General features: G+C 38.0%; 1 protein-coding gene across 2 annotated transcripts; it reads right to left on the bottom strand.

Annotated features, from left to right (window-relative positions):
- Positions 1-2,416: 2,416 nt before the first annotated feature.
- Positions 2,417-11,298, bottom strand: snupn (snurportin 1). 2 transcript variants are annotated; one of them, XM_039669772.2, is made up of 9 exons: positions 11,135-11,298; positions 9,766-9,930; positions 8,488-8,668; positions 7,175-7,279; positions 6,708-6,804; positions 6,502-6,599; positions 5,716-5,793; positions 5,559-5,639; positions 2,417-3,280 (listed from the first exon to the last, which is right to left on the bottom strand). In XM_039669772.2, the coding sequence occupies exons 1-9, from the start codon at positions 11,266-11,268 to the stop codon at positions 2,978-2,980; spliced, it is 1,242 nt and encodes a 413-aa protein (XP_039525706.2). In that variant the 5' UTR covers positions 11,269-11,298; the 3' UTR covers positions 2,417-2,977. The 2 variants fall into 2 exon arrangements, with proteins under 2 accessions (XP_039525706.2, XP_039525705.2); XM_039669771.2 differs by lacking the exon at positions 11,135-11,298 and adding an exon at positions 10,104-10,673.
- Between the last annotated feature and the right edge of the window lie 4,410 nt (positions 11,299-15,708).

Here is a 15,708-nt window from a genome sequence, read left to right as displayed (position 1 = left end):
TGTGTGCAACATACTCTTGATATTTTTTGTAGTGAAATAATTTATAGAATTAGCAGTATGTGTAGTTTTAGCTGTATTAAATCAATGTGTCGAATCGAATACATTGCGTTTTTATGATTCAAAATGTGCCGTGTGATTTGTGAATCATTTGCAAATGTTCGCGAATCAGATTCATTCACAGAAACACGCATTTACTTAGTTATGTAAATGAGTGCCTATGCTTCTAAAGTTTCCATAACTAACTAACTTACTAAAAGTACAGCTAAATATAGACCAGAGCAGTGTTTGATGTCAGTATGTTTCCATTCTGTTATAGATGTCATTGTGGGTTACTAAAAGGCACAAGGGCATGAAGATCTCACTGTTTAAACCTGACGCAAGAAAATCTGCCAAGAAACGATGAAGTCGATAAAACAACAAAGAGCTTCCTGTGGGCGGGTTTCCATTGGCTAGAATGACTGACAGGACAGCATGATGGTATCATGCTGGAAAAATGTGCACAATCAGGCAACATAGGATTTGAGAACCTTCAATTAGAAACTACATCTCAAAAAACTAGACCGCATTTTGGCACACATCATGGGGCGTTTAGTCCATGTTCTGAGAAGGCCTAAACTGCAGATGTGTTTTATTGGTCATGACTGATTCAGGAAGTCAGATCTAGGCTGACAGGTGCTGTGAGTTCCTGGAAAGCATACTGACTAATAACCTAACTCTCCGATTACGCTTTGGTTGTTCTGTGGGAAGTGGTTTCAAATCGACAAAGTTACCTTCACTATAACCGCCTGCGGATTTTTTGTACGATGCGCTTGACATACATCCTCGGGTTATTTTGATGAAGCCAGAGTTAAACTATGATATTAACAGAAACAAGACATTATTTGGTAGTTAAAAACCCTTTTTAATACATAAAACCATTTTTATTTCTACTATAGTATTGTATGTTCGACTGAAACGGCTTCCCAAGCAAGAAAAAATGTAGGGCGGGGCTTTATTGATTGGATGGTTGTGGTTTGCTATTGGTCAATCTCATGTGAGTGACAGGTTGCCCCGCCCTTGCGTCAGTATACACGCATCAGAGAAGAGATGCCGCAACATGACAGAGGGGAAGTTATTTTAAATTAAGATTAGGAGAGCACATGAATAAAAATTCAAAAGAATGATGTATATGGATACTCCAGGCAATTAAAATAATTAAGGCAATATCCCTTTAATTAAGAATGATTCATTTTGATTTCATAATGACCTTAACCCCTTTGCTGTCACCCCCCTTTATACCCAAGTTTGGTCTTGTTTTAAAGGAAACACTCAGCAGACTATTGCTGAAGTGAAAACACTTTAAAAAATGAAAGTATGAAAAAGTTATGGAAGTTTAAATTTGCATTAAATCAACTATACTGTACTATATATATATATATATATATATATATATATTATTTTATATATTATAAAATATATATTTTACAAATTGTTTTACTCTAAAATACTGTAAAATCTAAGCCATAAATCTAACCAAGTTATGTTCCAAATTGAAGTTCCCATGAGATTTTGTTTAGGCGTAGTACCAAAAATAGCCACCGGGTGCAATTGAATTTCATTGAATTTAGTTGTATACATTCTGCCTTAACAAATTAATACATTTCTGTCCAAATATCACTTTTGTCACAAAATTTGGAACCTTGAGACACAGACCTTTGTGACAATATGCGTTATGTCAAGATTAGAAAAGGTTTTGATCATAAATTATGAAATATAATGATGCCCAAAAGGGGAGGGGCCTGATAAAATAAGTACCGTTTCTATGATAACACAACATTCAATTATAAAATGTTTTTCCCAGCATGAATTCTCAGTGTATAAGCTTTCAAATGATACCTTATTTATGATAACTACTAAAAAATGTAATATAATAAAAAAGGCGATAAAAAATATATTATATTTTAGAGGATAATATATTTGAATTTTTAGAGGATAATATTATACTATCATTTTTCATCGAAAAATAGTTAAGGTTAATATATTACATACACTACCTTTTCAAAGTGTGGGGTCAGTAAAATATTGTTTTTGAAAGCCTCTCCAAGCTGCATTTAAAAAAAAAATCTAAATAAATCTGTAATATTGTGAAAATGTGTTCCATTTGAATATATTTTAATGTAATTTATTCCTGTGATCAAAGTTGAATTCCAGTCTTCAGTGTCACAAGATCCTTCAGAAATCATTCTAATATGCTAATTAGCTTCTCTTATTTATCAATGTTGAAGACAGATGTGCCGCTTCATATTTTTGTGTAAACATTTTTTTTAGTTCTTTGTAGCATTTAATATTCAATAAATTTTCTTTGTCTTTACTGTAGCTTTTGATCAAATTAACACATCCTTGCTGAATTAAAAAAACTTACTGCAAGACTTTTAACTTTTGGACAAAACAGACAGTAAAACTTTATTGAAGTCAACACAAATTTAAAAGCATAATTCCTAGGCTTCTTCACCAACTGAATCTTAAAAGGATAGTTCACCTAAAAAGGAACATTTTGTTTTTTTATCAACCTCAGGTTGTTCCAAACCTGCATGAATATATTTCTTCTGTGGAAGAAATAAAGGTTTGGAACAACTTGATGGCGAGTAAATGACAAAATGTTCCTTTTTAGGTCAACTACCCCTTTAATGATCCAAACACCTACAGAAAACATTTAATTAAAAATCTATATATAAAATCTAATAAAGATGCATGGCTAACAGAGCAGATGAACTAAACAGAGCGTGATGTATACTATGTTTCCTAAAATAACATCTGCAAAAAAAGCAGAGGAGTTTCATTCTAGCGATTATGGTTACAGACATAGGCCCATTTGGGTTACTTGGAACTCAACTGCGATTTTTAAATATAGCAATTAAAAACTCATTCACATTACTGTTCTCCATGTTCATGTGCAGGCTTGAGAAAAGTGCTCTCTAAAACAGTCTTTTCGTGGATCTCAGGCCTCCATGCTCTCTTTCTGATCAGTGTGGGCGTTCTCCAGCTGTGTCTCTGGCGTGGAGAGGTGTTCCAGTTCATAGCGGCCGTTTTGGTCGGCTGGCCGAACTTCTGTGGATGTCTTCTTGTGCTCCAGGATCTGCTGAAGCTGATGGCCTGCATAATCAGGCTTGCTGGTGAGAGGACACTGTGGCACCTCAATGCCCAAGATGTCTGCCACCATATAGGGTCTGAGCCAGCCAACCAGCGGAGTGCTGCCAGGGGTGTAGTGGGTCTCCTTGTGGTAGAAAAGAAGCCCGTCCACCTACAATAATGGAACACATTTTGAGTTTATTTATCCACATTTATTAACAACATAGATAATCAACTATGTCAATGCTATTTGGCATAATAAAGGGGACTTCACCACTGGCAAAACAAGCTCTCAATAAAACATGGCTACCTATACAGTAGAAGGTTAAAACTAGGAACTAGGGATGCACGATATATCGGCCACCATATCGGTATCGGTTAATTTTTAAATGTTATCATTATCGACCCGCTAAGAAATTTTTGGTCGATATATTAAAGCCGATAAATAATGGATTATTTCCTTCAGCTTGGACGCTTCAGATGCGCACTGTTCAACATGATGGTATTGAATTGCTTGAAATATGATTGGAATCACTGCAAAAAAAGGAAAATTCAGTGAAGTGCAAGTCTGTTATATAAGCTACGTAAAATCACAATGAGAACATTATAATTGTGAATTTGAGACATTGATTTTATTGGCCAAACTTTTGTTTTTGTAACCAGGCTCTCAAAAATGACATAAAAATTTGGATTTCAATTTATCGGCAAATATATCGGTTATCGCCTTTTAAATATAAAGAATTATCGGTTATGGGTATCTGCCAAAATTTTCATATCTGTGCATCCCTAGTTAAAACTATTTTGATATCAGATATCAGGCAGACCGATATATCGGCAGGCCGATATTATTGGCCGATATTAGGCATTTTCCAAACTATCGGTATCGGCAGTTATAATGGCCGATAAATGAATATTTCAGAAAAAAAAACAAAAACAAAAAACACACGCTTGAACCATGTCATGAGTGTTGGAGTTGTATAGTTTGTCCTACACACGTCCCTATTGGCAACACTCGTTAAGTTGGTCACGATACATACGTTGCTTGAATAACAATTAAAAGAACATCTCCATCAGTTCTCTTAACTCAAATAAGCATGACAAAATTCGTGACTATCATGTCCAGATTTGCTGCTGTTAAATAAGCCGAGAGTGAAGCCGAATTAGCTAGTAATAGTTACGTTACGTTGTTACAGTGTAGTTTACAGACTGTAGTTGACTAACTTTTGATAATGTGACTGAAGTATTTCTTTAATAGTTTGTGAGAGTTATTATAGCAATGAGACGCGTCATCTCTCCTTGGCCTGTTATATTGAAAATGTATGTTTTACACTTTGCAGTATGACGTAATCCATTGCTAACTTATGGCTCATCATAGACTAGCTAACCACAAAGCTAGCTAATGCCACTATCATCAGTCTGTTCTGTTGTGAAGTTTCTTTTTAAAAAGCATTATCATATTATTTTAGTTAAAACTCATAAATAACTAATGTTAGGGAACTCTGTTAATGTTTTTTACGCATTTCTGAAATAAAAAAAAAAATATCGGCCGATATATCAGAATATCGGATTTTAAAACCAACAAATATGCGTATCGGTATCGGCCTTCAAAATCCTTTATCGGTCGGGCTCAAACGTTCAGTTATAATGGTGTCGACTTACTTTAGGTTTCCAGTGAAGGATCGTTGTAGGCATCGGCCAAAGGCTACAAAGAATTGTAAATACAGAGAGAGCACCGCGACTAAAAATCCGAAAACCTCAGTGTTTGTAGTAAACACTTCAAACTGAAACGCCGTCATGTACAGGTAAGAAAGTGTACAATTTTAACCATAATGAGGTTTTAAAGAGTAGACATAGTATGACAATTTTCAGTGATAAACCTACAATTAAAATATCTGTTCTGTTAATAACCCTCCGCTGATCTGACACAAAAATGCGGAAGTATAATCTGTAGTTTTTATCTCTTATTACCTTAGTTAATGTACTATAAATGAACTAACATGAATGATAAAGGTCAATGGTATTGCTCGTAATAATACATGCAGTAAAAACGTATATAGCATAATGGATATAGATCATGAAAGCAAGCTAATGCATCCTTGTCTACAAATAGGACTTGCAATGTGTTACCTATGAAATGTACGTACTAGGTTAAAGCAAAATAAGCCTGTAATATTTTAATGTTTAAATTATTTTCTGTAAAAAGTTATATTAAGTTAATTTAGCACATTTCAGCACTGTTTTATTGTGAGAATTATATTTGTTTTTAATCCAGTATCCATTTAAAAAAAATATCGGTTGAATTATCGGTTATCTGCATGTACGGTCAAACTTAAATATCGGTAAAATCCACCATCGGTCGACCTCTAATTTAATTATACCACTAACATTAAAACAATACAAAGAAGGCTGAAAATCTGTGAAATTCCACTTTAAATAGTGTCTGTTCTTACCGTAAAGTTGTATTCATGTGCAAGAGCTTTTTGGATGGACTCTGTCGAACAGCTGATGTTGTTCAGACTCACAAATCGGAACTGCAGAGAGAGAACAGACCATGAATGAATAAAGCACTTCAGCCTTGCTCACACATGCAGTTATTCGTTCACTTACAGGATTAATCTTGGAAATTTCAGAAAGATCTTCGGCCTCTTCCATTTTAGACTGCAGCCAGTAGAACCGGAACTCTGTCTGTAAAAATATAAAACCTTGTGCTTATAACTGTAAGAAACTAATTCTGTGCAAACACACTATAATTTAATACTGAGCCATTTATGAGGTCATATACTGTACACTACCATTCAAAAGTTTGGGGTCATTTAAATAAGTTGTGTGACACAAGCTGCATTTATCTGATCAAAAATCAATTAAAAACAGTACTCTGAAATATTATCACAATTTAAAACATCTATTTTCGTATACTGTAAAATGTAATTTATTTTCTGTGATGCAAAGCTGAATTACTCCACATCATTACTCCAGTGTCACATGATCCTTCATAAATCATTCTGAATGAATATTTCTGATTATTATCAATGTTGAAAATGGTTGTGATTAATATTTTTGTGGAATTCTTCTTTTTAGGATTCTTTCATTATCAAAACGTTCAAAAGAACCGCATTTATATGAAATAAAAAGCTTTTATTATTATAAGATTATAAATGTCTTTATTGTCATGGTCATTGATCAATGATCAATTTAATGCATCCTTGCTGAATAAAAGTATTAACTTTCTTAAAAAAAAAATTTTTATTATACAAATCTAAAACTAAATTATGACTGCTTTACTGCAAGAAACATAAGTGTACTTCAACATAATTAATTATATAAAATGGTCTGAAAGTGTAGAATATGTCCCTAACGATAATGTAAACATCATTAGAGGAAGTCATCACGTACTGAGCAGTCATATACAGGATGCCCCCTCCAGCACATGACATCCAGGATGTAGTATGTTCTGTCCACGTCACTGTAGATGCAGTCGAGGATGGTGTAATCTATAGAAAACATATTTATCAGTTTTATTGTCCAGGATGGCTCAGAACGTCAGACCTCTAGCACACTCTAGTGTGATAAATCTGTAGGACAGGTACAGAGATACAGACCTTTTCCCAGGGCAGAGTTGTGTCTGTTGCCGCCAGGGATAAGAGAAGGGAATCGATTGACACAGTAGCCGCTTTTGGTGTAAGATGCGGTAGATCCCTACGGATAAAACAACAAACATGAAAATTACACCGAAAAGGCTGTATCATTGTGGTCAGTAAGACTCTTCTTCTCATCAAGGCTGCATTTATTTGATCAAAAAAATGTGAAAAGAAACCGTGATCATTTAAGGATTCTTTGATGAATAGAAAGAACAGCATTTTAGAATTTTAAAGAATTTCTAAAATAATTTTTAAACGTTTAGAATTCAAAAGAACAGTATTTATTTGAAATAGAGAGCCTTTGTAACACTATATTTGTACTGTATGTCTACTATATTTTCTTAGAAACAAAATCTTACTAAACCGAAACATTTAAACAGCAGTGTATGTTTGATCACATGATGTGAAAAAAAAAAATAGGTCCAAACCTTGGAAGCAACAACGAGGGAACGCTTCCCAACTGGACAAACCACCATCAGCCAATCAGAGCTCAGATCTGCAGGGATGTCCACCAACCACTCTGACAACATCAGCTGGAGATATCACACAAATATAAAACACAACTTTTCTATTAAAAGACTGTTAATTATACTTCCAGACAGCATTATCATAAAAACGTATTACATTTGTATTTTTTATTAAATTAAAATTATAATTAAAGGAGAACTCCGGCGCAAAAAGAACCTTTGGTCTAATAAAACATCGGTACCTGGTCAACCGTTCTCTGAGATTTGTTTTCATGATAATCGAATGTAAAGAGTTTTATCTCTAAAAACTGTTTAATGAAAACATGAAGGTTTTTGAATCATTCCAGGATTTTTATTTCTCTCCATATAATGCACTTCAATGGGAATCAAATGGTTCAAGGTCCAAAAGACAGTTTCAGTGCAAACTGTTCAAAGGGCTTTAAACGATTCCAGGCGATGAATAAGGGTCTTATCATGCGAAACGATCGCTCATTTAAAAAAAAAAAATAACAAAGTTTAAGTTTTATAAGCTCAAATGTTCGCCTTGCTCTGTTCTGTGATGCGCGTTCGTGACTCTCCTGTTCGAACTCATTCATCAAAATGAATGAATCTTTTCCCGAGTCAACTCGTTCATTTCGTTCGTTGAATGAACCAAATGACACAAAAAAAGATTTGTTCATTTTGATGAACGAGTTCGAACAGGAGAGTCATGAACGTGCATCACAGAACAGAGCAAGGCGAACATTTGAGCTTATAAAACAAACTTTGTTTTTGTTTTTCTTAAATGAGTGATTGTTTCGCTTGATAAGACCCTTATTCATCGTCTGGAATCGTTTAAAGCCCTTTGAACAGTTTGCAGTTTGTACTGAAAGTGTATTTTGGACCTTGAACCGTTTGGTTCCCATTGAAGTCCATTATATGGAGACAAAAAATCCTGGAATGTTTTCATCAAAAACCTTAATTTCTTTTCGACTGAAGAAAGAAAGACATGGACATCTTGGATGACATGGGGGTGAGTAAATTATCAGCAATAGTTTTTTTTTTTAAGTGAACTACTCCTTTAATTGTGATTCATCACTCCAGATTCTGCCAAAAACTTCGTTCAGTCTTTGATGTTTATCTGAGACAGCAATGGCCTCTTAACTAGTGCATTTGCTTTAATTTTGCTCATTTCCCGACCAATAATTTGTCATTAAGACAATTAAAAGCTTCAGTGTTTAGCCATTTTGGGCTTGGCCACTCTTTTCAACCTTCTAAATGAATTTTTTGAGCACCTGGTTGGCGTAATGCTTGGGTAGCTTTTTCCTCTGCTCAATCTCCATCCCCTCTTCATCTGCGCTGTTCTCCAGCTGTTGCGGACTCTTCTTCTCTTCGTCCTCCTCATCCTCACTGTTGACTCCGGTCCAGTCTCCATCTGCCAGACGACGGGCGTGATTCACGTAGTTCAGCCTTTTCCTGACAACATAATGTTTTTGATTAGTGTCACTGCGTCAAAATAAAGCCCAAGGGTTGCTAGTAAATTGTAGGTGATTAAAGGTGTAGTTCACCCAAAATTAAATTTCTGTCATTAATTACACACCCTTATGTCGTTCATCTCCGGAACACAAAGATATTTTTGATGACATCAAAGAGGTTTCTGACGTCATTGTAACTTTCAAGGCCTAGAAAGGTTTGGCGCGCAAAATGTACTCTTGTCGCTTCATAACATTAAGGTTGAACCACTGTAGTCACATGGTCTATTTTAACAATGTGTTTGAAACTTTTAAAGGGATAGTTCACTTTGAAATTAATTTTTGTTATGTTTTATCTTACCTCAAGGGCATCCAAGATGTAGGTGTCTTTGTTTCCACAGTAGTTTAAATTTTGATATTTTTAGGTCAAACCGTTCTTGTCTGTCAGTCATATAATGGAGGTCTATGGTCACCACCTCAAAGAGCATGCACAGAGAAGTCCAAATTAAACATGATTCAATGACTCGTAGATGCAAGTATACATTGATGGTCTAAGACACGAAACGAGCGGTTTGTGTGAGAAAACGAACAGTATTTATATCGTTTTTACCTCTTGTAATCACAGCCACGTCCAAGTGATCTGAGGGCGCGGGCGCTTTGTGGCTGTGATTACAAGCCGTAAAAACAATACAAATACTGCTCGTTTTCTCACACAAGCCGCTTCGTGTCTTAGACCATTAATGTGTACTTACATTTATGAGTCATTAAATCATGTTTAATTTGGACTTCTCTGTGCATGCTCTTTGAGGTGGTGACCATAGACCAGTATTATATGACTGACAGACCAGAACGATCCCTTTAAGGCCCAGAAAAATATTAATGATGTTGCTGGCTATATGAGGTCAACAATTTCATAAAAAAAAATAATCTTAATTTGTGTTTCAAAGATGAACAAAGATCTTACGGGGTTGGCACGACACGAGGGTGAGTAATTAATGACAGAACAGTCATTTTTTGGGTGAACTAACCCTTTAAGTTGCTAAGCAGATACACAGGTGTTTGAGAATTGTCCGTTTTGATTTCATGGTGACTTGAACTCACTCTTTCTGGAACTCTAGGAACCTCCTGCGCCGTTCACTCTGCTCCAGAACGCTGTATTTGCTCTTGTACTGGGTCAGGCGAGGATGGGGAGCAGATGTGCTGTTGGGTTCTCTGGATACAGAGAAGCTGGAGGAGAGAGCCTGGGTCAGAGACTCCATGATGGACCTGTGACAGCAAATAAAAGAGTTCACATCATCCTGAGACACTTATATGCAATAATAAGAGTCGGTTATGTATATAATATAAGACCAATGAGTTATTTCAAAAGCAAACGGAAATCACATCTCATCACATTTGAGTAACGTTAAACACAAACACCAGCATGTCACGTAACTTACAGATAAACCGACTGCAGGCTGTAAACATGTGATCACAATCCCATCAAAGCTGCTCTAAAGTCCTTTACTCATGATGCCGAGTAACAGAAATACGAAGAGAATGGCAAACCCGAAGAGGGAAATACACAAACACCAACATATGCAGAGAAACCAGAGAAACACGCTTTGAAACGCAATGGCGCGCCCTGACGTCATCAATCCTCACCGCGGCCGACCAGAATTCGTCGCGGAGTTTCAGCGATTTGTGTACATTCCCTCGTTGTTGTGTAAATTATTAATCTAAAAAAGAATTGAAGATTATGACTAAAAAGGTAAACTTATTGATGAATTTGCACTTATTCATTTCAAACTTGTATCAAATTGTATTGTTGTTAAATTTCATTCGATTTACTAAATACTAATCCAGTTAAAATTATACATTCTATGCCCTTTACAATTTATAAAGCAAATAAGCATTACAAAAAAGATGGTGTCAATAATTGGTCTGACGTTAAATAATATGAATCCCAATTTGACTTGTCACCGTGTACCCCCAAATAAAATATAACGTAATAATTTTTTTTATATATTTAAATAAGCAATTAATACTTTTCATATTCTGTATGGTCAGGATAGCACATTACATTATTATTATTAAGTTACTGATCAAATAAAATATTAAAACGGGATCTAAACATAACGAAGCGTGTTTTTAAAAAAGCGGTCACTGCTACATCCACCATGGAGGAGGAGAGGAAACAGTAGGTGGCGAAATGGTGCGGGGAACGCCAAATACTCCAAAGATAAAGAAGAAGAAGGTAGAGAAAGTTACAGCAGCGGAGCAGTCTGTTGATCTGGTTTCAGCGAAAACATTTGCGGTTGTCAGGATTAATAATGAAACGCAGCTACCCCAGTGAGGCAGACAAAAGAATTGACAAAAAACAATGTGGTCAAACTCCCCAAATTTTCTTCTTGCTTTTCACACAAACACCACGGCTATCGGTCAACACCGTCAGCGCTGCAGCAGCTCCAATCCCGAAGATAAGTCTCACCCCTGTGACTGTCCCGAGTCCGTGTCCGGCCCCGGAAAATGACAATAATGTGCCGGTGAGTGCAGCTCACGAACAACACACACAACAACAATAACACACACGCAACGCAACACACCACTGGCACAGCACAACATATAGACACAACACACCACACCACAGACACAACACAACACTCCACAGACACAACACACCACAGACACACCACACCACAGACACAACACACCACAAAAAAACAACACACCACACCACAGACACACCACACCACAGAAACAACACACCACAGACACAACACACCACAGACACACCACACCACAGAAACAACACACCACACCACAGAAACAACACACCACACCACAGAAACAACACACCACACCACAGACACAAAACACCACACCACAGACACAACACAACACTCCACACACACAACACACCACAGACACACCACACCACAGAAACAACACACCACACCACAGAAACAACACACCACACCACAGACACAAAACACCACACCACAGACACAACACAACACTCCACACACACAACACACCACAGACATACCACAGACACAACACACCACAGACACAACACACCACAGACATACCACACCACAGAGACAGACACAACACACCACAGACACACCACACCACAGAAACAACACAACACTCCACAGACACAACACACCACAGACACAACACACCACAGACATACCACACCACAGAGACAGACACAACACACCACAGACACAACACACCACAGACACAACACAACACTCCACAGACACAACACAACACACCACAGACATACCACAGACACAACACACCACAGATACAACACACCACAGACACAACGCACCACAGACACAACACTACAGACACAACACACCACAGACACAACACTATATAGACACAACACTACAGACACAACACACCACAGACACAACACTATATAGACACAACACACCACAGACACCACACTATATAGACACAACACTACAGACACAACACACTACAGACACCACGTAGACACAACACACCACAGACAGACACAACACACTACGGACACCACACTATATAGACCCAACACACTACAGACACCACATAGACACAACACACCACAGACAGACACAACACACTACAGACACCACACTATATAGACACAACACAGACACAACACACTATATAGACACAACACTACAGACACAACACACTAGACACACCACACTATATAGACACAACACACCACAGACACAACACACTACAGACACCACACTATATAGACACAACACTACAGACCCAACACACTACAGACACCACATAGACACAACACACCACAGACAGACACAACACACTACAGACACCACACTATATAGACACAACACAGACACAACACACTATATAGACACAACACACTACAGACACCACACTATATAGACACAACACTACAGACCCAACACACTACAGACACCACATAGACACAACACACCACAGACAGACACAACACACTACAAACACCACACTATATAGACACAACACTACAGACACAACACACCACAGACACCACACTATATAGACACAACACTACAGACACCACACTATATAGACACAAAACTACAGACACAATACACCACAGACACAACACACTACAGACACCACACTATATAGACACAACACAGACACAACACACTATATAGACACAACACACTACAGACACCACACTATATAGACACAACACTACAGACCCAACACACTACAGACACCACATAGACACAACACACCACAGACAGACACAACACACTACAAACACCACACTATATAGACACAACACTACAGACACAATACACCACAGACACCACACTATATAGACACAACACTACAGACACCACACTATATAGACACAAAACTACAGACACACCACACCACAGACACAACACAACACACCACAGAAACAACACACCACACCACAGAGACAACACAACACTCCACAGACACAACACAGACATACCACACCACAGACAGACACAACACACCACAGACATACCACACCACAGAAACAACACACCACACCACAGACACAACACTATATAGACACAACACTACAGACACAACACACCACAGATACCACACTATATAGACACAACACTACAGACACAATACACCACAGATACCACACTATATAGACACAACACTACAGACACAACACACCACAGACACAACACTATATAGACACAACACTACAGACACAACACACCACAGATACCACACTATATAGACACAACACTACAGACACAATACACCACAGACACCACACTATATAGACACAACACTACTGACACAACACACTACAGACACCACATAGACACAAGACACCACAGACAGACACAACACACTACGGACACCACACTATATAGACACAACACTACAGACACAACACACTACAGACACCACACTATATACACACAACACTACAGACACAACACACTAGACACAACACACCACAGACACCACACTATATAGACACAGCACTACAGACACAACACACTACAGACACCACACTATATAGACACAACACTACAGACCCAACACACTACAGACACCACATAGACACAACACAGCACAGACAGACACAACACACTACAGACACCACACTATATAGACACAACACAACACAGACACAACACACTAAAGACACCACACTATATAGACACAACACTACAGACAAAACACACTACAGACACCACACTATATAGACACAACACTACAGACCCAACACACTACAGACACCATAGACACAACACACCACAGACAGACACAACACACTACAGACACCACACTATGTAGACACAACACTACAGACACAACACACCACAGACACCACACTATATAGACACAACACTACAGACACAACACACTACAGACACCACATAGACACAACACACCACAGACAGACACAACACACTACAGACACCACATAGACACAACACACCACAGACAGACACAACACACAACAGACACCACACTATATAGACACAACACTACAGACCCAACACACTACAGACACCACATAGACACAACACACCACGGCACAGACCCAACCCAACACACCACATAGACACAACACCACAGACCCAACACACTACAGACACCACATAGACACAACACACTACAGACATCACAGACCCAACACACTACAGACACCACATAGACACAACACACTACAGACACCACATAGACACAACACACTACAGACACCCCGGCACAGACCCAACCCAACACACCACATAGACACACTACAGACACCACACTATATAGACAGAACACTACAGACCCAACACACTACAGACACCACATAGACACAACACACCACGGCACAGACCCAACACACTACAGACACCACATAGACACCACATAGACACAACACACTACAGACACCACATAGACACAACACACTACAGACACCACAGACCCAACACACTACAGACACCACATAGACACCACATAGACACAACACACTACAGACACCCCGGCACAGACCCAACCCAACACACCACATAGACACAACACCACAGACCCAACACACTACAGACACCACATTGACACAACACACCACAGACACATCACAGCACAACACATAGACACAACACCACAACACAACGCATAAACACAACATACCACAGACCCAACACACAAAAATCCAACACACCACACAACAGAATATACATTCCATGCAATACCCTGTACAACACACCACATAGACGTAACACACCACAGAAACGACAAATTTACGCACATTTCAAGGTACACATTTACATTCTTATCAGTTCTTGCTTTCTCTGGGAATCAAATCTATGATGACCTATGACCTATGGTGTTGCATGTACCAACACTCTACTGTTTGAGCAACAGGAAAGTAGACACACATAGACACAACACACTACAGACACAATACAGATGCAACACACAGAGACATGTTATTGTTAAAGGTTAGATTTTGACAGATATGCATGGAAATCATCATAGTTTTTATATATTTTGCTGACAGATGTTAATGGTGTGTGTTTGTTTAACCTGCACAGATGCATCGGACAATCCTGAGGCGAGGACAAGATCCCCTTCTCTCCATTAAGAGATGCTCGGTGTGCTGCAACATGTACCACTGTGACTACTGTACAATGCTGCATAAATATTTACATGAGGCACAAAATCATGTTACAAATCACATTCGAAATGCTGTTCAACAAGAAGGTGTGTGAATTTATTTCAATATCTTTATACTGTGTGTAAGTTTATCAACCCTTATTATTTAATTCTCCCTCGAATTGATGAATATTCCTTATCCAACAGTTATAGGCTCATTTATTTAATTATATTATGTTGCTTTCTCCCCTTATGTTCTATTATCTCTATTTCTGTCTTCTTTTATGTCAGTTTTTATCATCGTTAGAGGCGTATTATTTTACTAATGACTATTGAACTTATTCTTTCTACATTTTAGGTTTTGTCATCGTCAAGTGTGGTCTAGGCTGCAGGCAAACACCACACTTCCACTGCTGCTACTGCACATCAACATTAATCAGA

This window comes from Pimephales promelas, chromosome 25 (genome assembly GCF_988280905.1).
Source record: "Pimephales promelas chromosome 25, fPimPro1.hap1.1, whole genome shotgun sequence".
Classification (NCBI taxonomy): Eukaryota; Metazoa; Chordata; class Actinopteri; order Cypriniformes; family Leuciscidae; genus Pimephales; species Pimephales promelas.
The sequence above is the reverse complement of the archived record's forward strand: the minus strand, read 5'-3'. Positions and strand labels throughout refer to the sequence as shown.

Coding starts and splice junctions, on each gene's coding strand:
- snupn (XM_039669772.2), bottom strand. CDS start 11,268: ATGTTGTGCTGTGCCAGTGGTGTGTTGCGTTGCGTGTGTGTTATTGTT. Junction 6,805..7,174: donor CCCTCGTTGTTGCTTCCAAG/GTTTGGACCTAT, acceptor TTTTATCCGTAG/GGATCTACCGCATCTTACAC. Junction 6,600..6,707: donor CAACTCTGCCCTGGGAAAAG/GTCTGTATCTCT, acceptor TGTTTTCTATAG/ATTACACCATCCTCGACTGC.